The 26420-nt window shown below is 35.9% G+C and overlaps 1 protein-coding gene across 2 annotated transcripts in view; it reads right to left on the reverse strand.

The window, feature by feature from the left end:
* TTC28 (tetratricopeptide repeat domain 28) overlaps positions 1–26420 on the reverse strand; it is a 593579-nt gene that overhangs the window by 539726 nt on the left and 27433 nt on the right. For both annotated transcript variants that reach the window (XM_057526055.1, XM_057526054.1), the window contains exon 2: positions 18838–19116. In XM_057526055.1, coding sequence (XP_057382038.1) covers positions 18838–19116 — 279 coding nt within the window. The remainder of the gene's footprint in view (positions 1–18837; positions 19117–26420) is intronic.

A 26420-nucleotide genomic window follows, 5' to 3' on the forward strand; every position in this document is an offset into this window, starting at 1 on the left:
GTGCGGGCTTCTCATTGCAGTGGCTTCTCTTGTTGCAGAGCACGAGCTCTAGGCGAGCCGGCTCCAGTAGCTGTGGCTCGCGGGCTCTAGAGCGCAGGCTCAGTAGTTGTAGCTCACAGGCTTAGTTGCTCCGTGGCATGTGGGATCTTCCCGGACCAGGGCTCAACCTGTGTCCCCTGCATTGGGAGGCGGATTCTTAACAACTGTGCCACCAAGGAAGCCCCTTCTTAGCCTTTTAAAAAATAATTTATGTTCAGAACCATATACTTCATAAATGCATTAACTAAATATAATAAAATTTGACGTGGAGTATGTGAAAGTAAATGCAGGGAACAGAACCAGGGAGACACTTAACATTCTTTCCTCTTCTAATAATGAGATTAGGTAATATGCATTGAATAGTTATCATTATACTTGAAAAATTTTAATCTCTTCAAAAAATGCACATATACCAACCCAACCCATCAAACTACTTAAAGTCAGAACAGTCTTAATTATAAATAAACACAAGAGGGCGCACAAGTCTGGGAAATTCATAAAACCAAAGGCAAGTCACATTTTGCTCAACCATCTACATAGGCACATGGATTTACAAAGGAGTCTTCATGCACGTACTAGAGGCCAACTGCAATGAAAATATTTCCCTTTCTCAATATACTCTCCAGAAATCAAATCACTGCTTCTCTTTGTAACACAAATTCCTTATCCAAATAGATTTTAAACTTACATTTTAATATTTTATCATTAAGAAAAAGTATGGGGACTTCTCTGGTGGTGCAGTGGTTAACAATTGCCTGCCAGGGACTTCCCTGGTGGTGCAGTGGTTAAGAATCCGCCTGCCAACGCAGGGGACACAGGTTCCAGCCCTGGTCTGGGAAGATCCCACATGCCGCGGAGCAACTAAGCCCATGTGCCACAACTACTGAGGCTGCATTCTAGAGCCCGCAAGCCACACTACTGAGCCCGTGTGCCCCAACTACTGAAGCCCACATGCTTTGAGCCCATGCTCTGCAACAAGAGAAGCCACCGCAATGAGAAGCCCGCACACGGCAACAAAGAGTAGCCCCCGCTCGCCACAACTAGAGAAAGCCCGCATGCAGCAACAGAGACCCAATGCAGCCAAAATTAAATAAATTTTTTAAATAAATAAATTTTTTAAATAAATAAATAAAAGAAAAAGTATGACTTTTAATCACAAGTGTATGTCACCTTTTAATCTAACTTCTCCTTGGAAAACCTACTATTTAGAAGCTAGCCAACTCTTAAAATGCCTATTTTCAAATAACTTAAAGCTTCTCCATTTAATGATTAGAATCATAATAAACTTAGTTATAGGAAACAGACCTCCAACTTTTGGAAACTGATGCAAATTTATGTCATACTAATATCAGCTATTTAATTCTCGTGTAGTTAATATTCTGTCTATAACATTCTATTCCAAAATTGGTTGCAAGTCGCTCCCAAATAGACTATGATTTCATTAGTTCACTCCCTCATAAAATAATAAGTTACCATCTGAGAAGTTTCTGTATGTAAAGCAATCAGACTAAGATTACAGAGCCTATAGGCAGGAGCATAATCCAAAATAACTGCAGAGCACATTCAGCCTAACCTAAGATTCACAGCAGAATATACTCTATACACACACACACACACACACACACACACACACACACACACAAACACACAGTTCTAGGTATGTAACTCTATTCAGCTTTATATAGTCCTAATGCAGGCTGTGACACATGAAATTATTCTGAATGCCAGTAGTTTCATATGTTGCCTACGTCCTACACAGAAAAGGCACCTGAATATTACTTATCCCATACATATTACTATGTGAAGGAAATAAAAAAGAGAGATGAACTGGCTGCTAGGATCAAGAGAGTCAGGCAAAAAGCCCAGACCAGTAGCAGTGAGCTACAGGTTAGGTAGTATGGGCAAAGGCTGACAATCCAGAACAAAGGATAAGGATTATTTCAGCGATCAAAAGTCAGGGCACAAATCAAGGGAATAACAATCAGGAACCCAAGACTGGTCAGAATCCAGTCAATTAAATAAGTTAATTGTAATCCAAGCAGGTGGTACAGACCTGACACTACAGTTTATCTATCTGAACTAGACTCCTAATATACTTCTTGCCAGGTACTTGATCCTGAACCAGAAAGGAAAGGGCATCTATAAAAAATATTACTGGAGCCTCACTGAAATTTGAATACAGTCTGTGGATTGGATAGCAGTATTGCATCAATGTTAACGTCTTGATTTTAAGTGTTGTACTGTGGTTATACAGCAGGGTGTTCTCAATACATACTGAAGGATTTAGGGGTAATGGGACATCATGTCCACAATTCACTCTCAAATGGTTCAGAAAATAACAATAATAATTATAGGTAAAGAAAGAATTATAAGCCAAATATGGTAAAATGTTAACAACTGGGGGATCTAGATGAAGGACATATAGGAGCCCTTTGAACTAATATCACAACTTTTCTGCATGTTTCACATTATTTCAAAATTAAAAATATAAAACTATATAAGTAAATAAAATTTATAGATGCTTTGATAATGGAGTGTAGCATATTTTAAAAGAAATATCTGGGGGACTTCCTTGACAGTCCAGTGGTTAAGACTCTGCACTTCCAGTGCGGGGGACACAGGTTCAATCCCTGGCCAGGGAGCTAGGATCCCACATGGAGCACGGAACAGCCAAAAAAAAAAAAAACCTCTAAACTAATAAACACGTGAAATTATTTTTAAATAAAAAGTAAAAAAACAAAAGAAATGAAATGTTTTGACAATAGAGTATAGTACATCTCAAAAAGCATCTACACTGATAAACACATGGAGCAATTCTAACCTCAATTCCTAAAAGCCTCACTGGACTTCAATTAACATGAAAAAATATTTTCCTCAAATTAATGAGACCATGCTCCTTCCAGAGAATTCAAATGAAGGTAATAATGTACACATTCTAGAGAGCAATCTGCAGGTAAAATATTTTTTACCTTTTAAAATATAAGTAAATAAAAATAAAAATAACGCTTTTAGTAACCTTCTTCAAAACTGAAACAGTTTAATCTCCTATAAGTGAAAAGAAAAATCACTAAATTTCATCAAAGACTAGCTTTACTCAATGACTTCCAGTGTTGCTATAGTAATACAAATGTAAAAACAATTCCAATTCTGGTAGTAGTAATACTTCAATTTCCAAAAAAAAGATTCAGTTTTTACACATATTGGCCATCTACCAATCTTATCATTTAAAACATTTTTTTGGAAAAACACTTCTTTGCCATTGTTTCTGGAGTTGCTTTCATAACTTCTAATCTGAAACGTTCCTTTGAGACTATTGGAAAATACTTTAATGAAATGACTGTGGAAACCCCTAGGATAGTTTTCTCTTTCCATTAACATAAAAAATGCTACCAACCTTTTATTACAGAACAAGACAAACAGAAATCTTTAGAAGTTGAATGACCTAATACATTTTGAACAATATCACCCACAAAGCATACATCTACAGTTTAATCAACTGTCAAGTATAAATGACAACGAAACTTTCACTTCATTTAAAACAATGCATTCACATTCCTTAGTGATAAATTCGTCCCATATGGGAGCTGGAAGTGAAACTTGTTACTTATCATGTGTTTATAGCTTGGTCATTAGAACATTCTTGAAATGAATTATGACAAACAAACCTGAGACTTTAATAACTGAGCTCCTATTTCCTGAATTTCGTTTACAGCAAGACTTCCCTTCTTGCCACACTTCCTGAATCATTTCCTAAGGATAAAGCACCCATCTTAAATTACTTGGTTCTATCCCACAAAAGGCTGGTTTCCAAGGAGATGCTGTGGACTCTGCATTACTTCAGGCTCACATTTATGAGAAAAATTCCTCTCATTAAAAACTGTGATTTTCATAACAAATCAACAACAATAAAATAAAAACAATGTATAAATAAGTAAACAATGACCAATGAGCTTAAAACTCACTTCATCAACAGATATAAAAAGCTACCAATCAAATGGTGGCAACTAGAAAATATACTTTTGTTCGTGATCTTTGTAGTCTTTTCTGGAAAAACAAAGAAACAAGGACTACATTGTGCCCTCTTAGATGCACCCAAGAAAATACAGAAACCCTAAACCACTTTTACCTCATCTCTTACTACAGATTTTTATCTTCTTCTTAAATAAAAAATTAAAAATATTAAATTGGCATATTCATAATGTGGAATACTATATAGCTGTTAAAATAATTAGGTGTATAAACTGAGAAAAATAAACACATTACAAATCTAACATTTAAAAAGTATGTAGGTATATGTGTGTGAGCATATGTGTATGTGCATGTAGAGTTGTACATATATCACAAAATATCTCAAAAAATATTTAAATTGAATAAAAACAGTTAACTCTAGGACTGGAATGGGGGATGAGGAATGGAACGAGAGGAATATAATTTTTATTGTCTGAGATTTTTCCAAAAGTAATTTTGAGTTACTTTGTAATAATAAAAAAATTGTGTGTGTGAATGTACAATTTATAGATTAATCCAAAACACCTGAAACATAGCTTCAAATGCATACAAATAGTAAGCCTGTCATAAAATCATGTGCTTTAAGACATATGAGTTTAGGCCTGCAGCACAGCTCACCTTCTGTCTGCCCACCCTGCCTCCTCCCCTCCCTTCCATAGGGTCTCTCCTGGGCCACTCTCTAATAAACATCTTGCACACAGGAAAAAAAAAAAAAAGACGTATGAAATAATGGCCTATATTAATATAACAAGAAACCATTTATTCCCAAAGATAAATTGGTAATAACATTTGTTTTGGTAATCAATAACATTAAAAGAAGAAACAGCTGACTGTGATGGATTTCACTTATGGTAAAATATAGAGTCCACTTAAATTTAAAGGAAGTGTCATATTCTTACATATGAAAAATCCCATTTCCTGATTATCATCCCAACTGTCTACCAAAAACTTCTGAATAACTAAAGTCTCACCTCCTTAAAAGCAAGAATAAAATTATGCAAAGAAATTATGTAAGGAAGACAGTCAACTTTATTGTAAATATTTATTGTAAATTTAATATTTGACTTGTAACTTTGATTTTAATGTCATGAGACAGACGGCACAGATGTTAAGAAAACTGGAGTTAGATAAATAGAGTTTCTAATTCTGATTTTTTTTCTTACTCTCTGACTCTGGACAAACTGCTTAAATCTCTCTGAACCTCACCTTACCTATGAAATAAAGACAGCACCACCTATGATGATTGTTATGAGAATCAGTGATAGCCTTACAGTTATGACATTCAGTGAGTTTTTACAAAGCTTATCCCAAGTCCTTCAATTTCTTTCCATTCCCCACTAGAACTCTAGTCCAAGTTAGCATCATCATTGGTCTGCCTGCTTCTGCTTTCACCCTCCTACTTTCCATTTCTCTCACAGTGGTTTTTTATATTTTTCCATAAAGAAAATTATGAAGAAGCACTTCCAAAATAGCACAGTAAGGACCTCCAAAAATCTGCTTTTCCATAAAAGCAGTGAGAACATTAGCAAAACTTTTCAAAATCAACTTTCTCAGAATTCTGGAAATTAACCAATGACTTGCAGCAGCCCAAGAAGTGTTTCTTCAAAAGAAACAGCTGAATCTCAAAGAACAACAAGTTTGTGGGGTTTTACCCTATACTATTTTTATCCCCTTCTCCCAGCTCTGTGGTAAATGTGAAAACCAAGCAGCCTCTGAAGCAAAATACTTGTGAAAACCAGAAGCTTAGGAGCCAATGGTGGGAGTAATAATGGTTTGGAGCTTTCCAAAGCACCCTATCCCCAGAAAAACACCACTATCTGACCTGTCTGGTAGCTTCTTAAGAAAGCTCCAGTCACAGGACTTCATTTGACCTGACTCAGAGATGGCTCAGTGCAAACAGCCCTCCCCTCAGGGCATGTGTCAAACAAAAGCAGTGGCAATTGCTGAACATCACAGCTGCCTGAAGCTGCAATACAAGTTGGGTAAACAAGAGGCTAAAGAAAAAACTTAGAAGAACTATCTGGAGAATCAGATGTTCATAGGAGGCTTTGAAAAACTCCAAAATATTCTTGGGAATTTAGGAATGTGCACAGCTCTGTGCATGCTCAAGAAAGAACTGAGAATGTACTACTCTCTCACGGCTGGCTGAACGTGAGGTTTTACACAAGCAGGAAGTGAAGGCTAAGACAGAGTTGCAAGTTGCCAGAATGTTGAAAGTATGCCCCAACACAGAGAACTCTTCAAGAAAGGCTGGGAGAATTATTGGTTCAAGGCATTTAAGGAATCTCTGTCCAATCAACAGCTGACCACTAAGCTAACCAAGCAGAAACTTCAGTGGCTACACATGACAAAGAATACAGACTTTAAAAAATTAGTCCAGGAAAGCCACTAATTCACAAAAGGCAGGAACAACAACAAACAGCAACAATAAACCCGGGGAGGGAGGACAACAAGGGAACTGATTTTTTTCAAAGTTGCTACAATATGTTACTTAAAATGTCCACTTTTCAACAAAAAATTATGAGATACCCAAAGAAACAGGTAAGTATGGCCCATACACTGCCAAAAAAAAAGCAGGCAAGAGAATCTGAGGAAACCCAGATGTTGGATTTAGAAGACAAAGACTTTAAGTCACCTATTATAAACATGTTCAAAGTACTAGAGAAAACCATGTCTCAGGAATTAAAAAAAAAAATCCTGAGTACAATGCCTCACCAAATAGAAAATATCAATAAAGAGGTAGAAATTGTTTCAAAAGACAATGGCATAGGGCTTCCTTGGTGGTGCAGTGGTTGAGAGTCCGCCTGCCAATGCAGGGGACACAGGTTTGATCCCTGGTCCGGGAAGATCCCATATGCTGTGGAGCGGCTGGGCCCGTGCGCCACAACTGCTGAGCCTGTGCTCTGGAGCCCGTGAACCACAACTGCTGAGGCCCGCGCACCTGGAGCCCGTGCTCCACAATGGGAGAGGCCGCTGCAGTGAGAAGCCCCACGCACCATGGCCGAGACAGCCCGCGCGCAGCAATGAAGACCCAATGCAGACAAAAATAAATAAATAAAATTAATAACTGTGTTAAAAAAAAAAAGACAATGGCATAAAGCAATAATTATAAGATCATGCTGAAGGGCTTATAATGTATAAAGATGTAATTTGTATGACAATAATAGCACAAAGGAAAGAGAAAGGAATGAAGCTATATCACAGCAAAGTTTTGTATACTTTTGAAACTAAACTGATATAAATTCAAACTATATTATTTTAAATTAAAATGTTAATTATAATGCCTAGGAACCAAGAAAATAACTAAAAATATATACAGTAAAAACAACAACAACAACAATAACAGGGGAATGTAAATGGTATACTAGAAAATATTTAACATTAAAAAAAAAGGAAGTAGTGTAGGAAGAGAAAAAGACATATAGAAAACATATGAAAGACACCGAAAAAGTCATATAGAAAACGTATAACAAAGAGGCAGGTGTAAATCCTAACTTATGAGCAGTTACATTAAATATAAATGGATTAGACACTACAATCAAAGGAGAGGGACTGGCAGAATAGTTTTTTTTTTTTTAAATAAAACCATGATGTAACTATATGCTGTCTACAAGACACTCACTTCAGTTTCAAAAACACAAATAGGTTGAAAGGAAAAGTAAGAAAAAAAATATACCATATAAGCAGTAACCAAAATAGAAATGGTGTGGCTATATTAATATCAGACAAAATAGCTTTTAAGGCAAAAATTGTCACTACAGACAAAGGATATTTTGTAATGATAAAAGGATCAATCTTTCAGGAAGACATAAAATCATAAAAATATTAGCACCAAACAACAGAGCTCCCAAAATACATGACGCAGAACTGGTAGAACTGAAGGGAGAAATAGACAATTCAACAATTCAACTTCAATACATATTCTACTTCCAAAGATGAATAGGACCATCCATCATATTAACAAGAAAAAAGAAGACTCGAACAACACTATAAACTAATTAGACCTAATGCACATCTATAAAACACCCCACTCAACACAGCAGAATACACATTTTTCTCAAGTGCAGATGGAACATTCTTGAGGAAAGATATGCTAAGCCATAAAGCAAGCCTCAATAAATTTAAAATGACTGATATGACACAAAGTATGTTCTCCAACCACAATGGGATGAAATTTGAAATAAATAACAGAAGAAATTTTGGAAAGTCACAAATATGTAGAAATTAAACACGCTCATAACCTTTAACTAGACTGACCATAAATTAAATATGTTATCCATCTAGTTAAAATCTTCTGATCACATCCCATCATTCTTTGAATAAAACATTACAGCCCTACAAATGGCTTAAAAGGCCAAGGCCCTACATGACCTGTCTCCTGGCCACAGCAACAACCTCATCTCCTACTATCTCCTCTTCACTCACTCATTCATTGTGCTCCACTGATCTTCATGCTATTTTCTTCAGTTAGCCAAGTTCAAATTAGCTGTTTACTCTGCCCAGAATGCACTTTGCCCAGATCTTCACATTTAGTTCTTTCAGGTCTCATCTGAATCTCACCTCCTCCCATAAACTCTCCCATAATTCTGTCTTTCTCTTTTCTCAGTACTCTTTCCCTTTAGTCTAGTCTTTTTACGTCTTCTGAGCACTTGTCACTTTCAATCATTTTCATATGTATTTATTACTCTATTTTCTGCTTCTCCCCACTAGAATGTTAGCCGTAACAGCCCTGTTCTTGGCTGAATCACTGAGGTTTAGAACAGTGCCTAGCGCATAGAAATGCTCAATAAATAATTTTATTTCTTGCTGAAGAAATGAATTGAAATTATAAAAAGCACACATACCCCAAAAGTGTATAACAAATGCATACTATCATCTATAAAAATGCAGCATTATTTTGTGTATTTCTGTTATTAAGCTCCAAGGCATTTAAAACACTTTTTTTACTTGTAATGACAAGTAAAAGGCAAATAAATTGCAATCTCAGACTCTGGTTTATACCACAGGAATCTGAAATTGAACAGTCTGCTCAACATTATATGGACATATCGTGTTAAAACTTGAAAGAGAATTCTGAACTCTTACGATTCCTTAATTAATTAACTCCTTTGTCCAGGAAAGTAGTATAGTATACTGATTAAGGAAAAATTCTTCAGAATCAGACAGACCTGGGTGAAAATCTAACTCTTCTAGTTACTAACTGGATGTCCTGGACAAGTTATTTAACCTCTCACTGAGTATCAACATTTGCTTTTGCAAAGTTAGGATAATATGTACTTCATGAGCTTAATGTGGTATAAAATTGATATCACAAATAAAAGGATTCAGACAACACTTTGGTAAATAAGCATTCAATAAGAGCTATTATATTTTGTTACTATTATAATTTAGGTAAACCAAAAGGAAACATGAGGCCATGATATTTCTTAATATTTTTTATTACATATAACTGTCATCAGGTATAATACCTGACAAATAAGGTATTATACTCTGTCATCAAGTATTATACCTGATGATAGGATTCTGTCATCAGGTATAATCAATGAATGAGAATATGAGAAGAGCTGTACAGAACGAGGAGGTATTTACGGTATGCTTTAAAATTAATGGGAAAGTCCCACTGTGAAACTTTTCCTTATATAGTGTTATACCACATGAAGACTATCATTCCTTTGGGTTTCTCTTCCTACAGTACCTTTGAAGAATAAAACTATTTCTGTAACTCATAATTCACACTAAAATGATAGTAACTACTTCACAACTAACTTGTCTGAAAAAATGTGATTCAAGAAAATTCCAAAACAGAAAGATAAAGGGTAAGAAATCAAACTAAAGTATATACAACTAAAAAGGGATATATTTTAGGAATGAGGGTACATGAGGGTACGTGCATCATGATTAGCAACCAAACATCATTTGTTTCAAAGTCTGTTAGCGATTGGTCACTGCACATCTGTTATTCAGCCCATACACAAGCAGCAAAGAGGTAGTTGTGTTGCCTCCTTGTCTCCCAGTGATAAACCCCATGTGCACATTTTATAAAAATGAATTTTTGAAGAGAGAACTGACCAACAAAGATGAGTGTAGCAAAGAAATAAAAAGTGACAACACTGAAGGTAAAATTCAAATCAAATATAAAGGGAGCTATAGGAGAAAGAGCTGACTGTGGGAATGTTGACACACCCACTGTTCAAGGGATTCAGTCAGAAGAACTTAGTGACAATAAACTTAAGGACATAAATGAAGAAAGCAGTTCTGACAAAAAAGCTGAAAATGTTCCAGAGAAAGTGATGCTGGTAAAATTACTGGAATTATAGGAATTCTCAGAGATATTTCACAAAACTGAAAGTACAAAGATTAAAACATTAGAAGCTGATCCAAATTAGAAAGGCGTATGAGAGTTTGCCAAGGCATATTGTCATTGGCATTTGCTCACTCTGTATTGTGAATTACATGATGAGAAGAAGGCAGTAAGCACTGTTCAAATAACTCTGGATAAGCTTTTTATAGAAAAATAAAAAGTAAATATAGTTTTAATATTTTCCATTCCTTATACACTTATAATCTACAATAAGAAAGTTTTTAATATTTTGACAAAAACCGGTAAAGGTCACAGAACAATCAAAATTGTTACAATGATCACACTGCAAGATTTTTCAGCTTGCACAGTCGTTTCTATGGTACTGTGCTACCATGCAAAGCAAGGAGTGCCTGTATATGCTGTTTCCATTATACTATGCTATCTTGCTAAACATACAAAAGGTTTCAATGTGGGAGATTTGAAAGAAATGTTAGATTGCTTCCAGAACTGATTAAAAAGTAGACTAAAACTATTGAGGTCTTCAGCTAACAATAAAAAAGAACTTCTAAACATCAAGGTGGGGACTTCCCTGGTGGCACAATGGTTAAGAATCCACCTGCCAATGCAGGGGACACGGGTTCGATCCCTGGTCCGGGAAGATCCCACATGCCATGGAGCAACTAAGCCCATGCGCCACAACTATGAGCCCATGTGCCACAACTACTGAAGCCCGCGCGCCTAGAGCCCGTGCTCCACAACAAGAGAAGCCACCACAATGAGAAGCCCACGCACCACAACGAAGAGTAGCCCCCACTTGCTGCAACTAGAGAAAGCCCACTCGCAGCAACAAAAACCCAACACAGCCAAAAATTAATTAATTAATTAATTTAAAATAAATAAATAAACATCAAGGTGATAAGTTTATGGTTTGTGACATCTGCATCCTTAGAAGTCTTCAAGAAAAAAACGCACAATTATGTGTCTCCTAATTTTCTCATTGATTTAAATACTGAGGTTTAAAAAAAAGTACACAGGAATATCAGGACTATAAAATAAATAAACAACAAACTTTCAAGGGATTTTCAAGCCAATTTAAGACTCAGATACATTCAAGTGACATGTTTATATAACAATATAAATAATTAAGTGAAGTTAGCAACAGACAATGAATGATATTCACAGAAGCTCAATGTAGCTTCCAGGAAAAAGTAAGAGTTGACCGCCATAAAAAAGAATGAAGTAATGCCATTTGCAGCAACCAAGGCTGGACCTAGAGATTATCATGTTAAGTGAAGTAAGTCAGACAGGGAAAGACAAATATCATATATCACTTACATGTGGAATCTAAAAAAATGACACAAATGAACTTACAAAACAGAAATAGACTCACAGACATAGAAAACAAACTTATGGTTACCAAAGGGGATAGCAGGGGGGAATGGGGGATAAATTAGGCGTTTGGGATTAACATATATATACTACTATATATAAAAGAGGTAAACAACAAGGATTTACTGTATAGCACAGGGAACTATACTCAATATCTTGTAGTAACCTATAATGGAAAAGAATCTGAAACAGAATATATGAATATCTATATATACATATGTATGTATATAAATATAACTGAATCACTTTTCTGTACACTTGAAACTGACACAGCATTGTAAATTAACTATACTTAAATTAAAAAAAAAAAAAAAAAGTAAGAGTCTGGACCTATCCTATGTAGCCCAATAATAGTGGGAGCAGGGAAGAAAACTCCAGGCACAGAGCTTGACATAAACAAGAAGTAAGAAGAAAAAGGAAAAGACTGGACCAACAAGAGCAGGTTTATCAGCAGAGTAGCAAGAAAAGAACGGGGAAATGTGACCACTTGTGCAGAGTCTTGAATATCAGGCCAATTGGCAATATGAACAGAAAGTTTTTGATGAGAAACCTGTTACAATAAAAGCTTATCACAACAAAATAAGAATGAAACTATAAGAACCTAGACTATAATACTAACTATGGAAATAAACTGTATAAGATATATACGAAATATATTTAAAAAAGAATGCAGAGGGGTTATTGACCAATTTGATGGAAAGAATTAAAAAGGAAAAAGAGATAAATAACCTAAATGTATGAGACCAGGTAACTAGGAACAATGACCCCAATGACAAAATTCAAAACATCAAGAAAGCCACCTTGTCCAAAGAAGCAAGATGAGTTTGTTGGGGGGATCCACTGACCATGAGGAACCTTAGATCACAGAAAAGATGTCACTTCTGCTTCCAGTAATGACTGAGCAAGATCCTAGTGGATCCACTCCCACATAGAAAACAACTATAAAATCTAGACATAATACAAAAAGAAGCTACCTGAAAGCACTGGAGAGTAACAAGAAGCAGGCAGATTCTGGAGGAAGAAAGCTGTGAAATGACTTTCCATTTTCAGGGTGCAGAGATGAGGTGCTGACTGCAGGTCAGCAGGGCAACAGGAGTGCTGTCTTTCTGGTCTGTGGAATCAGAATATTGAAGCACAGGAAATCATAGTCTTTGGCCAAGGAGGAAGGGGATTCCAGAAGGAAAAGAACCAGAAAAGGGATACACAAATTCTGTCTTCCAACATCTTTGGATAACCCTTGAATTAACATGTATGAAACAAATTCAAAGCAGTTCAACTAAAGACAAAATATCTGTACTGAAGCTGGAGCTTCAACTCAAGAAATAAAGTATGCAATTCTATCCTGACCGAGAGAATTACTGGCCAAACAACTTCAACAACCACAGAAAACAATGGAAAACTTTCTCAAGAAAAAAAATCAATTCAAAAAGTATTCACATAAACCAACAAATAGTCAGAAAAGAGTAACAGAGGAACAAAAACAGAGAAGACAAACAAATAAAATGGTAGAGGCAAAATCAACAGCATTGATAATCATGCTAAATGTTAATGGACAAAGATCCAATTAAGAGACAGAGGCTTCCAAAACTGATTTAAAAAGCAAAACACAATTATATGCTGCCCAAAAGAGATGAATTTTAAATGTAAAGGCCCAGAGAGACTGAAAATATATGGATAGAAAAAGATACATAATGCAAGAAGTAAGCAGAAGATGGCTAGAGTGGCTATATTATATCAGACAAAACAGATTTTAGGACAAAAATTAGTACCAGAGATAAAGAGGGACCTTGCATAATGATAAAAGGATCAATAAGACATAATAATAATAAAAGTGTATATGTTAATAATAGAGCTTCAAAAATCATGGAGCAAAATTTGACAATATTAAAGGGGAAAATCACCAATTCCAAAATCTTAATTGGAAGAAAAAGGAAAAGACTGGACCAACAAGAGCAGGTTTATCAGCAGAGTAGCAAGAAAAAAATGGGGAAATGTGACCACTTGTGCAGAGTCTTGAATATCAGGCCAATTGGCAATATGGAACAACAGAAACCTTTTGATGAGAAAACTGTTACAATAAAAGTTTATTACACCAAAATAAGAATGAAACTATTTATTTTATGAATAAAGTGAAACTATTTATCTTTATTTCAGCAATTGATGGAATAACTAGACAAATGTAAGTCAGCAAAGACAAAGAAGATATGAACAACACTATCAACCACCTTGACCAAGTTGATATCCATAGACTTATACCTCACAACTGCAAAATACCCATTCTTTTCAATTGCTCATAGTAGGTTCACCAAGATAAATCATATGCTGGCCATGAAACAAGCCTCAGTAAATTGAAAAGCCGTAACATCATACCAAGTACATGTTCTTTAACCACAATGGAACCAGGTTAGATATCAATAATAAGATAACTTTAAAAAAAACCCAAGTATTAGGAAATTAAGTAACGAACTTTAATAAACTCATGGATGAAAGAAGTAATCATAAGGAAAATTAGAAAATATTCTTAACTGAATGATAATGAAAACATAACATGTCAAAATTTGTGGGATACAGCAAAAGCAGTGATTGGAGAGAACATTTTAGCTTTAAATGATTACATTAAAAAAGAAGAAAGATTTAAAATCAATGGCCTAACCTCCCATCTCAGGAAATGAAAAGGAGAGCAAACTAAATGTAAAATAATTAGAAAGAAGAAAATAATAAAGAGCAGAAATTGATTAAAGAGAAAATGTACAACACTGAAAATCAATAAACCCAACAACTGATCGTCTAGAAATAAAATTGATAAACATCTGGGCAGACTAATGAGACAAAAGAGAGAAAATACAAATTAACAATAGCAAGAATGAAAGAAAGGACATCATTATAGATCCTACAGAAATGAAAAGGATAATAAAGGAATGTTATTAACAACTTCATGCCAATAAATCTGCAACCTAGAGTAAATGTAAAAATTAACTGAAAGAAACAAAATACCAAAACTAATCTAACAATTAGAAAACTTGAATGGCCTCATATCAATCAAAGAAATTGAATTCATAATTAAAATCTTCCCACAAAGAAAAGTCCACGTAAAGATGACTTGACTGGTCAATTCTATCAAATACTTAAGGACAAAACAATGCCAATTCTACATAAATTTTTTTCAGAAAACACAAGAAGAGGGAACACTTCACAGCTCATTGTATGAGGCCAGTATCACTTTGATACCAAAACCAGCAAAGACATCATGAGAAAAGAAAACACAGATCAATATCCCTCATAAACACAGATGCAAAAATTCTTAACAAAATTACAGCAAATCAAATTTGACAATATATAAAAGTGATAATACATAATGACTAAGTGGTATGTATCCCATGAATGCAAGGTTGACTTAACATCCCAAAACAAAATCAATTTAATTTACCACATTAACACACTAAATGAGAAAAAATACGTATTATAATTTCAATAGATGAAGAAAAATTTTGACAAAATTCAACACTCAATTGTAATAGGAATTGAAGGGAATATCCTCCACCTGATTAAGGGCATCATCATCAACAATAAAAAGCTCACTACTTTTGCACTAAGATCAGGAATGAGTAAAGGAAGTTTGCTCTCACCATTTCTATGCATAATTGTAGTGGATATCCTAACCAGTACAATGAAGCAAGAAAAAGAAATAAAAGGCATATGCCAAAAAAAAAAAAAAAAGGAAGAAGTAGAAATGTCATTACCTGCAGATGACATGATCATGTACAGAAAAGATCCTAAGGGATCTGTAAAAAGTCCTACTAGAACTTAAAAGAAAACTCAACAGGGTCACATGACACAAAGTAAAAAAATACATTTTTTTCTATAGACTAGCAATTAAAAATTAGAAAATGAAAAATTTTAAATCCATTTATAATAGCATCAAAAAACAAAATACTTAGGAATAAATTTAATAAAAGATGCGCAAGACCTGAAAGCTACAAAAATTTGTACAGGGAAATAAAAGAAAAACTAAATAAATGGAGAGATATACCATATTTATGGACTGGAATGTTGAGATAGCAATTCTCTCCAAATTAAAAATTCAGTGCAATCCCACTAGTTTCCTAGTAGGTTTTTTGAAGAAATTGATAAGTTGATTTTACATTTATATAAAAATGCAAAGACAGAAGAGCAAAAACAACCTAGAAAAAGAAGAATAAAGCTAGAACACTCACAGTATCTGATGTTGAAACTTAAAATAAAACTACAGTAATCAAAATAGCATGGTTTTGATAAAGATAGATAATAAATCAATGGAACAAAATAGAGAGTCCAGTAAATACCCCAATACTTTTATGATCAAATGGTTTGTGACAAAGGTGCCAAAGATAATTCAATGGGGAAAGGACAGTCTTTTCAACAAATGTTGCTGGAACATGGTTATCTATATGGAAAATAAATAAACCTTGACCCTTACTTCATACAATACCCCAAAATTAACTTGAAATGAATCACAGACTTAAAGGCAGAAACTATAAAAATCCTGGAAGAAAAGATAAGAAAAACTTTATAACTTTGAGTAAGACAAATATTTCTTAAACAGGACACAGAAAGAATGAACATATACAGACAACAGCTAAGAGGCAGTTGGAGATAAGGTATCATAATGGGACTGGGCTTATTCTTTTCTGCGGGTGGGGGGGCTCTCATAGTGCTTTTGCTCATACTTCTTTTGCAGCCCATATAACATCAAAATCATTCTTTCATTCAGACAAAATAAATGTGAATAAAAACTCTCCAACCAACCTCTGAAGCCCTTGCATCTTAATATAAAAAATTAACTTTTACAGAGAGAGAAAGAAATTGGAAGGTATGTTTTACCACATCAAACTAGACAACAATGACATTTCAGAGAAAGATTTCAGAAAGGATCATAATGAAAAAGTCAGTTAGAAAAGTCAAAATTAAAAGAAAAAGGAATTGATAAAAATTTACCAGGCATATTTTCATGACAGAGAGTATAAATGAACTTTCTTTTACATAATGAGTATATTCCCAGAAAAGTAAGTATAAAAGCAAGTTTTATAAAATGCAACTTTTTATGCAGTAGTAATTTCTTTATAAATTAATTTTATTATGAATCATATTATACAGAAAGACCCTTCATGATTTCAATAACAAACCCTAATTTATATTTTGTATAATTCTAAATGTTCCTAAGTTAGATTGCTTAAAGCCAAATATGGAGTTGAAATATTAATGCAAATTATAAATATACAATAAATTTACTTATCATAAGGGAAAAAAATTAGAGACTAAAACTTGAAATTATCAAAAAAGGTTGATTTTTCATCTATAATCATAAAAGTGCAACTTTTCAGCCATTTTCTGTATAAAAATCACAAGAGGTTGACAAGAGAAAGTAGAAATGACATAGAAAAAGGAAAAAGATAAAAGTTTATAGCTATTCACAAATATAAGAAGGACACAAGTTAAGTGGACCACAATAAAAAAGGAATGAAGATATCTGATCTGAAATTTAAGCTCTCTGTATTTATCAGGCTCATTACATCAATCACAGGCTTAAAAAAAAAAAAAAAGAAAGAAAGAAAGAAAGAAAGAAAAAGAGAAGACACAGGCCAAGCCTTGCTAGAATAATTTACTAATTTGAACATTTAATAAAAATGCACAATCATAGCTATTATACACCAAACACCAAGTATGTACAAGTAACATATTATCTCTAACTCTTAAATAACCTTACAAGATAGGTATTATCATCCCATTTATCTTAACCCCAGAGAGGTTAAGAGATTTATCCAAAACCATATTGTCATTAATAGAAGAGAAGGAATTTGAACCTAGGTCTGTCCTTTGAAAACAGCAATCTAACTCCCGAATGTTGGCATACAACAATTTTTTAAAACAGATTTTGTTTCATTTACAATGATTATACGTATAAGAGAAATCCTTTAGGGAATTACAGAATACTAAACAACTCATAAGGTAGCAGCAATACTAGAAATTCCACTGAATGAGGCCAAAAATACCTACCAGAATTAAGGTAGAAAGCTATGACTATGACATATTATTAAGACAGTAAGAATCTTTTTTAAACTTCTAGGAAATTTCCATTAACCTTTGTTAACCCAACAGAAAGCCAAAAATAGGATGAAATGGTCTTGTGGTTCAATAAAAAAAAAATCTCAACACTTCAAGTCACATCTTAAGAAATCATTTCTAAAATAAACTGGGGGTTAGGAGGTGAAGAGGCACAATGAAAATAAAGTATATACAAAACAAAGATAACAACTCAAGACAAACTATTCAAGGGAAAATAGATAATTACAATGATTTATTAGGAAAAAAAAGTTTCTCTGATTAAATACCATTCTGAAAATAAGCAGTCATTGACAGGGAATAAAATTATTTAAAATTGAAGGAAAGAAACACGATCATAATACTCCATCTAAAACATCTGTGCAGGGCTTCCCTGGTGGCGCAGTGGTTGAGAATCTGCCTGCTAATGCAGGGGACACGGGTTCGAGCCCTGGCCTGGGAAGATCCCACATGCCGCAGAGCGGCTGGGCCCGTGAGCCACAACTGCTGAGCCTGCGCGTCTGGAGCCTGTGCTCCGCAACGAGAGAGGCCCGCGCATCGCGATGAAGAGTGGCCCCCGCTTGCCACAACTGGAGAAAGCCCTCGCACAGAAACGAAGACCCAACACAGCCAAAATCAATCAATCAATCAATCAAACATACGCATCTGATTCAAGATCCTCATTAAAAAAAATAAAAAATAAAAAAATAAAACATCTGTGCAAAAAAGAGGTGTCCAAAGCCTATAGAAATAACTAGAACGCATCCTATCAAGAAACTGAGTGAAAATAAAATTTACATCTCAAACATGCAGGAAAAGAATTAAACTTAGACAAGGAAAGCATACTTCCAAAGCATTAAAAAAGGAAGCTATTCACTAGTGTACCAGCTCAATGAAGCCATTCCACATCTTGCTGAAGTACAGACTATTAAAAAATTAATAACTGCACTCAGTCAATAAAGTGTTACATTAAAATAAGAAATCAGCACAAAAGATTCCGTGAAAGTAAATGAAATTTCTACCTTTGGCCATTTGGGATTGAGAAGTCGGGCTTTGATTGCATCGTCCAGAGCCTTGTCATACTGCTGGATTTTCATATAGGCTGCAGATCTATTGCTGTATAAGATGCAGTTCTGAGGGTCAACAGCTAGGGCTTCATTGTACAGAACAATAGCTGTGTGGAAATCTCCATCATGACAGGCCTGATTACTCTGACGAACTTTCTCAACAAATTCAGCTTTGCTCAGCACTGGTCCATCAGGACTTCTCCGGCCAACAGTCTTAGCACCAAAGAGAGGAATCTACAAACAAAGAAACTTTGTGAGACAAAGTTTAGATAATCCAGAGAGGTTCCTTGTCTGAATTTCAAGAGAACATGGACATTCTTCATAGTCTGCTTTATATTATAGTTAACTTTTGTGCCGTGAAAGACAATAAACTTTCCAAGAAACAGCCAACATAGTACCTTACATACAAATGTATCACTATTATATGTATGTGTGTTCATATATATACATATAGTTATAAACATACATATTTATACATGTATATATTTTTGATTGCGAGAATGAATGAATAAATGCAAAAACGTACTCAAGCTTTCCCTTGGCAATCTAAAGTTATACTAAGAAAAAAACCAAAAGGGACTTCCCTGGTGGCGCAGTGGTTAAGAATCTGCTTGCCGCAATGGTTAAGAATCCCCCTGCCAAGGCAGGGGACACGGGTTCAATCCCTGGTCCAGGAAGATCCCACATGCCATGGAGCAACTAAGCCCATGCGCCACAAGTTCTGAGCCTGTGCTCTAGAGCCCGTGAGCCACAGCTACTGAAGCCCACGTGCCTAGAGCCCGTGCTCCGCAATAAGAGAAGCCACCGCAATGAGAAGCCTGTGCATCGCAAAGATGCAACGAGAAGCCCCTGCTCGCCACAACTAGAGAAAGCCCGCGCAGCAACGAAGACCCAACACAGCCAAAATAAATAAAATAAAATAAATTAATTAATTAAAAATAAAATCTGCCTGCTAATGCTGGGGACACGGATTTGAGCCCTGGTCCAGGAAGATCCCACATGCCGCGGAGCAACTACTGAGCGCCACAATTACTGAGCCTGCGTTCTAGAGCCTGCGAGCCACAACTACTGAGCCCATGTGCCCCAACTACTGAAGCCCGCATGCTTAGAGCCCATGTTCCACAACAAGAGAAGCCACCGCAATGAGAAGCCCATGCACCACAATGAAGAGTAGCCCCCGCTCGCCACAACTAGAGAAAGCCCGCACACAGCAACAAAGACCCAATGCAGCCAAAAATAAATAAATAAATTTAGAAAAAACAAACCAAAATACAAACCTATGCAGACAATATGATCTCAATTATGTGAAGATGGTTGCACTTAAGAAATTAATGAAAGGAACAAGATCAAAATATTAACTATGCTGAAGACCTAAATAGACGTTTCTCCAAAGAAGACATACAGATGGCCAAGAAGCACATGAAAAGCGGCTCAACATCACTAATTATTAGAGAAATGTAAATCAAAACTACAATGAGGTATCACTTCACACCAGTCAGAATGGGCTTCATCAGAAAATCTACAAACAGGGACTTCCCTGGTGCTGCAGTGGTTAAGAATCCACCTGCCAATGCAAGGGACAGAGGTTCGAGCCTGGTCCAGGAGGATCCCACATGCCGTGGAGCAACTAAGCCTGTGCTCCACAACTACTGAGCCTGCACTCTAGAGCCCGCGAGCCACAACTACTGACCCCGCATGCCACAACCACTAAAGCCCACGTGCCTAGAGCCCACGCTCCTCAACAGGAGAAGCCACCGCAATGAGAAGCCCTCGCACCACAATGAAGAGTAGCCCCCACTCACCGCAACTGGAGAAGGCCCGTGCGCAGCAACAAAGATCCAACGCAGAAAAAAGTAAAATAAATTAATTAATTTTTAAAAAATCTACAGGGGTTTCCCTGGTGGCGCAGTGGTTGAGAATCTGCCTGCCAATGCAGGGGACACGGGTTCGAGCCCTGGTCTGGGAAGATCCCACATGCCACGGAGCAACTAGTGCCCGTGAGCCACAATTACTGAGCCTGCGCGTCTGGAGCCTGTGCTCCGCAACAAGAGAGGCCACGATAGTGAGAGGCCCGCGCACCGCGATGAAGAGTGGCCCCCACTCTCTGCAACTAGAGAAAGCCCTCGCACAGAAACGAAGACCCAACACAACCAAAAATAAATAAATAAATAAGCCTACACCTTAAAAAAAAAAAAATCTACAAACAATAAATGTTGGAGAGGGTGTGGAGAAAAGGGAACCCTCTTGCACTGTCGGTGGGAATGTAAATTGATACAGCCACTATGGAGAACAATATGGAGGTTCCTTAGAAAACTAAAAATAGAATTACCATATGACCCAGCAATCCCGCCACTGGGCATATACCCAGAGAAAACCATAATTCAAAAAGACACATGCACCCCAATCTTCACGGCAGCGCTACTTACAATAGCCAGGTCATGGAAGCAACCTAAATGCCATTGACAGATGAATGGATAAAAAAGATGTGGTACATATATACAATGGAATATTACTCAGCCATAAAAAGGAACGAAATTGGGTCATTTGTAGAGACGTGGATGGACCTAGAGACTGTCATACAGACTGAAGTAAGTCAGAAAGAGAAAAATATCATATATTAACGCATATTTGTGGAATCTAGAAAAATGGTACAGATGAACCTGTTTGCAAGGCAGAAATAGAGACAAAGACACAGAGAACAAACGCATGGACGCCAAGGCAAGAAATGGGGGGTGGGATGAACTGGGAGATTGGGATTGACATGTATACTCTAATAGGTATAAAATAGATAATTAATGAGAACCTGCTGTATAGCACAGGGAACTCTACTTAGTGCTCTGCGGTGACCTAAATGGGAAGGAAATCCAAAAAAGAGGGGATATATGTATACATATGGCTGATTCACTTCGCTGTACAGTAGAAACTAACACAACACTGTAAAACAACTATACCCCAATTAAAAATATATATATATATATATGTAAACTATGCTAAGTTATCTTTGGATATAAGATTGTGAGTTATTTTCTTAAAATTTTCTAACCCAAATGTTGGGCAATAAGCATACATAAGTTTTAAATTTAAAAAAAATAAAACTTTTTAAAAATAAATTTTCATGTACCAATGAATTTTTTTAGACTGGCAAATTTGCTAACTATAATTTTGCTACTACCATGGAATTTCAAAGACAAACATCAGTTTTTGGAGATTACCAAAAAGAAAAAAAATAATCTGCTGTAAATTGGATCTTGGCAGTTTAAGACCTGTCTTTGATGTTGATTTTTCCAAATCACTAAGTTTTCTATGATTTTATAGCAGTGACTTTAAAATGAAAGGGAGTGAATGAGTCAAATGTTACTCATTTTTAAAACAGGAAAATTATAAACTGCATTAGAGTCCCGAGGATAGAAGCTTAAGACAGCAGTATCAAGAGAGACAGCTTGCAATTTCAAGCAGGCTTGCCCTAAGTGAAATTACAACAAAAAGTGTGATTTCCTTCCCGGTGTCTTCCTTTAAGACTCAGTCCAGTCCCTCTATTCAAAAGTGCATAAACTTTTTTTCTTTTTTTCTTTTTTTTTTTTTTTGGCTGCATTGGGTCTTTTTTGCTGAGCTCGATCTTTTTCTAGGTGCGGCAAGCGGGGGCTACTCTTTGTTGCGGTGCGCAGGCTTCTCATTGCGGTGGCTTCTCTTGTTGCGGAGCACAGGCTGCAGGTGCGCGGGCTTCAGTAGTTGTGGCACGCAGGCTCAGCAGTTGTGGCTCGTGGGCTCTAGAGCACAGGCTCAGTAGTTGTGGCGCACGGGCTTAGTTGCTCTGCAGCATGTGGGATCTTCCCGGACCAGGGCTCGAACCCATGTCCCCTGCATTGGCAGGCGGATTCTTAACCACTGCAAAACGTGGATAGATCTAATATGTGACACATCAACATGCACAAAAGTAATAGATTCCTCACAGAGGTATTTGCATTAAAAAGAGCAGACTTCACAGAGAGCAGGAAGAAGGCAGAGCTAATCTCTCACACAGGCAACCAGATTTTTTCCTCTGCTTATAGGGATATCATAGCCTAGATTTCCAGGACAATTTAAAATATCCTAGAAGTTTCAAATATCAGTGCCCAAGTTATATCCTTCAACTACCTCATACTAGAAGTAACCAATAATGTACTCTAGTTAGGGTTTTGTTTTTTGTTTTTTATTTTTAATTATGATCATGAAGCATATTGCTTGAAAGTGAATGGACTATGGAACATTTACCAAACAACCAGGATTTTCCTAAACAGCCTTGATGTTTATTTATTTCATCCACATCATCAAACTAATATGTAAGACAGTGACAATGTATAAGACTGATTTCATTTTGGAAAATACAGTCATCATGACTCTACTTAAAGGCAGTACTAGCCATAAGTCATAGAAACAAATTCTACATTTGAAAATTCAGGGGTACAACATAAAAATAGCAATAGCAGCCTTTAAAAGTAAAATCGTTAGGTTCACAGGTAGCCTAAAAGTGAAAAAGACATGATCCTACTATTACAGCATTCCCTGCTTCACAGGGTAATTTGGTTCAATGCCAAAACAGATAAGAATCAAATTAAGAAAAGAAAGAGTCTGCATTCTATTACCTCCATATACAGTAACACAAAGTAACATTTTCCACAACACATTCCAAGGAACCCTAGGTCCTCAGGAGACTAAGATGAACAAAGTTAAATTAAGTTTCTTCTTTAGTGGAAGACCTCTAAGAGCTTCTATTTTGCACACTGTGAATCTGAGAGAAGAGATACCATACATTATGAGATCAAAGTATCTTTTTGGTGGAGTACCTAGCTGGACCAGAAAATGCTTGAAACACTGGTGTAAACTATTAAATATAAGGCCTCTGAGAGCAAAGAAAAACGCCATGGAAAAGTCAATGCTAGTGCAGAAAGATTATAAATACTAGAGGAGAACTCCAACACCATCATCACCACCAAGTACCCACAAATTTAAGAGAAAATGCACTCTAGTTAAGTGTCCATAGAAGTACCTAATTTGTCAAAATATGCCTGTATCTACTCAGCTGGTTACAATGTGGTCCTTAGGAGGCTAAGAAATAGCCATTTTTGTGTATGGTTTTTAAAAAGGGATATAATTTGCCTAGTCCTTCTCTATCTTCTCAGCAATTGATAAACTTGGCAATACAGAGAGATTAAAAAAAGACTTGCATGTATTTCTCAGATTATATATATATAGTACTTGGAACAAGCAGCCATATTAAATTCATAGACTATTAGGGTGAATATACAGTACTACTTAAGGAGACAAAGAAAAATAAAATTCTGAAATACTCATTTAATTCCTCTGATATTCTTTCTTTCCACATATATTTCATATAGGTATAGTTTATGGATGTCAACATACATTAACATTGTTGATATTTTCTTCTGACCCTCTGACAAATTCATCTTGAAAGGCTAGAAAGAGTGTCAATAACATATGGACCAGGGCTTCCCCGGTGGCACAGTGGTTAAGAATCCACCTGCCAATGCAGGGGACAAGGGTTCGAGCCCTGGTCTGGGAAGATCCCACATGTCACGGAGCAACTAAGCCCATGCACCACAACTACTGAGCCTGCGCTCTAGAGTCGGTGAGCCACAACTACTGAAGCCCGTGCGCCACAACTATTGAAGCCCGCGTGCCTAGAGCCCGTGCTCCGCAACAAGAGAAGCCACCGCAATGAGAAGCCCACGCACTGCAACAAAGAGTAGCCTCTGCTCGCCGTAACTAGAGAAAGCCCGCACGCAGCAATGAAGACCCAATGCAGCCAAAAATAAATAAATAAACTTAAAAGAATAAATTATTTAAAAAAAGAAAAATATTTATCATCCTTTATATTAAAAAACTATAGGGGAATCAAAGAATTAACTGTTTAAGATAAGATAAAATTATAAAAGTACTAAAAGGAAACAGAATTTTTTACCATGTAAACTGAGGAAGGCATTTCTAAGTACAACATAAAACCTAAAAACATAATAGAAAACACTGATAAATCTGACAACATAAAAGTTTTAAATATCTGCATAGAAAAAATAATTTTTAATTAAGCAAAAAGAAAAGTCACAAATCAGTAAAAAAAATAAATAAATAAAACTATTTGTAACACACGATAAAAAGCTAATTTGCTTACTATATAAAAATCTCCTACAAATAAATCAGAAAAAAAATCTAGTGGAGGACTTCCCTGGTGGCACAGTGGTTAAGAATCCGCCTGCCAATGCAGGGGACACTGATTGGAGCCCTGGTCTGGGAAGATCCCACATGCAACGGAGCAACTAAGCTCATGCGCCACAACTACTGAGCCTGTGCTCTAGAGCCCGCGAGCCACAACTACTGAGCCTGCGTGCCGCAACTACCGAAGCCCACACACCTACAGCCCGTGCTCCACAACAAGAGAAGCCACCGCAATAGAAGCCCGCGCACCATGACGAAGAGTAGCCCCCACTCACCGCAACTAGAGAAACCCTGCACATAGCAACGAAGACCCAAAACAGCCATAAATAAATAAATAAATAACTAAATAAATAAAATTTTTAAAAATAAAACCTAGTGGAATAAATGAACAAAAAATATGCACAGACAGATCATGAGAAAGGAAATCTATATGGCTTTTAATCATATTTTTTAATGTGTGGTTTCTTTTATTTTAAAAGAAAATCAAACCTTGAAATATCATTTTTCACCTCTCATACTAATGGAAAAAAATTATCAGTACACTTTAATAAGGGAACAAAGAAAAAATTCCACCCATACATTGTTGGTGGAAGTGTAAGCTGATGTAATTATAGAACAATTTAGGAATACTTCTAAAAATGTAAAAGATACATACCCTTTGAATTCTAGAAATTTTTCCTACTTCTGGTAAATTAGCCTTCAGATACATTAACTTATGTAAACAAAGTTACATACACCAGGATATTCATAACAGCATCATTTGTATTAGCATGAGGTTAGAAATAACCACAATACTGGACAATAGGAAAATAGATAAATTAGTTTTAATAGATCCATATAATTGATACTATAAAGCCAGCCAAAAGAATGAGGTAGATTTTATATACTGATATGTAAAGTTAGAAAAAATCAAGATGCAGAACAGAGAGGTAGGATATGTTACCTTCTATGAAATAAGTGGGAGGAATAATGCATATACATGTACATACACTTGCATACTTAAATATATTATGGATTAATTATGCCAGAAACAATATAAAAACCAGTAGAGTAACTGTCTCAAAAGAGAGTTGTTTGAGGACTGGAAGGCAGAGGTGGTAGAGAGACCAACTTTTCAATTTTGTACTGTCTGATATTTTACTATATGCATATATTACCTATTTTTTTAAAACATGAAAAAAATCATTCTGAAAAGAGAGCATAGCTTACTTTTATATATCAGGGTATCCATATATGGTTGCAAAATCTGTTCACTTTCTAAGGGTATCTGGCTAAGAAGGTGAAAGGGAATTAAAAACCAGCCTTTGCACCCTGGCCCAGAGCTACAT

The sequence above is a fragment of the Balaenoptera acutorostrata genome, chromosome 13 (assembly GCF_949987535.1).
Source record: "Balaenoptera acutorostrata chromosome 13, mBalAcu1.1, whole genome shotgun sequence".
In the NCBI taxonomy this organism is placed as follows: Eukaryota; Metazoa; Chordata; class Mammalia; order Artiodactyla; family Balaenopteridae; genus Balaenoptera; species Balaenoptera acutorostrata.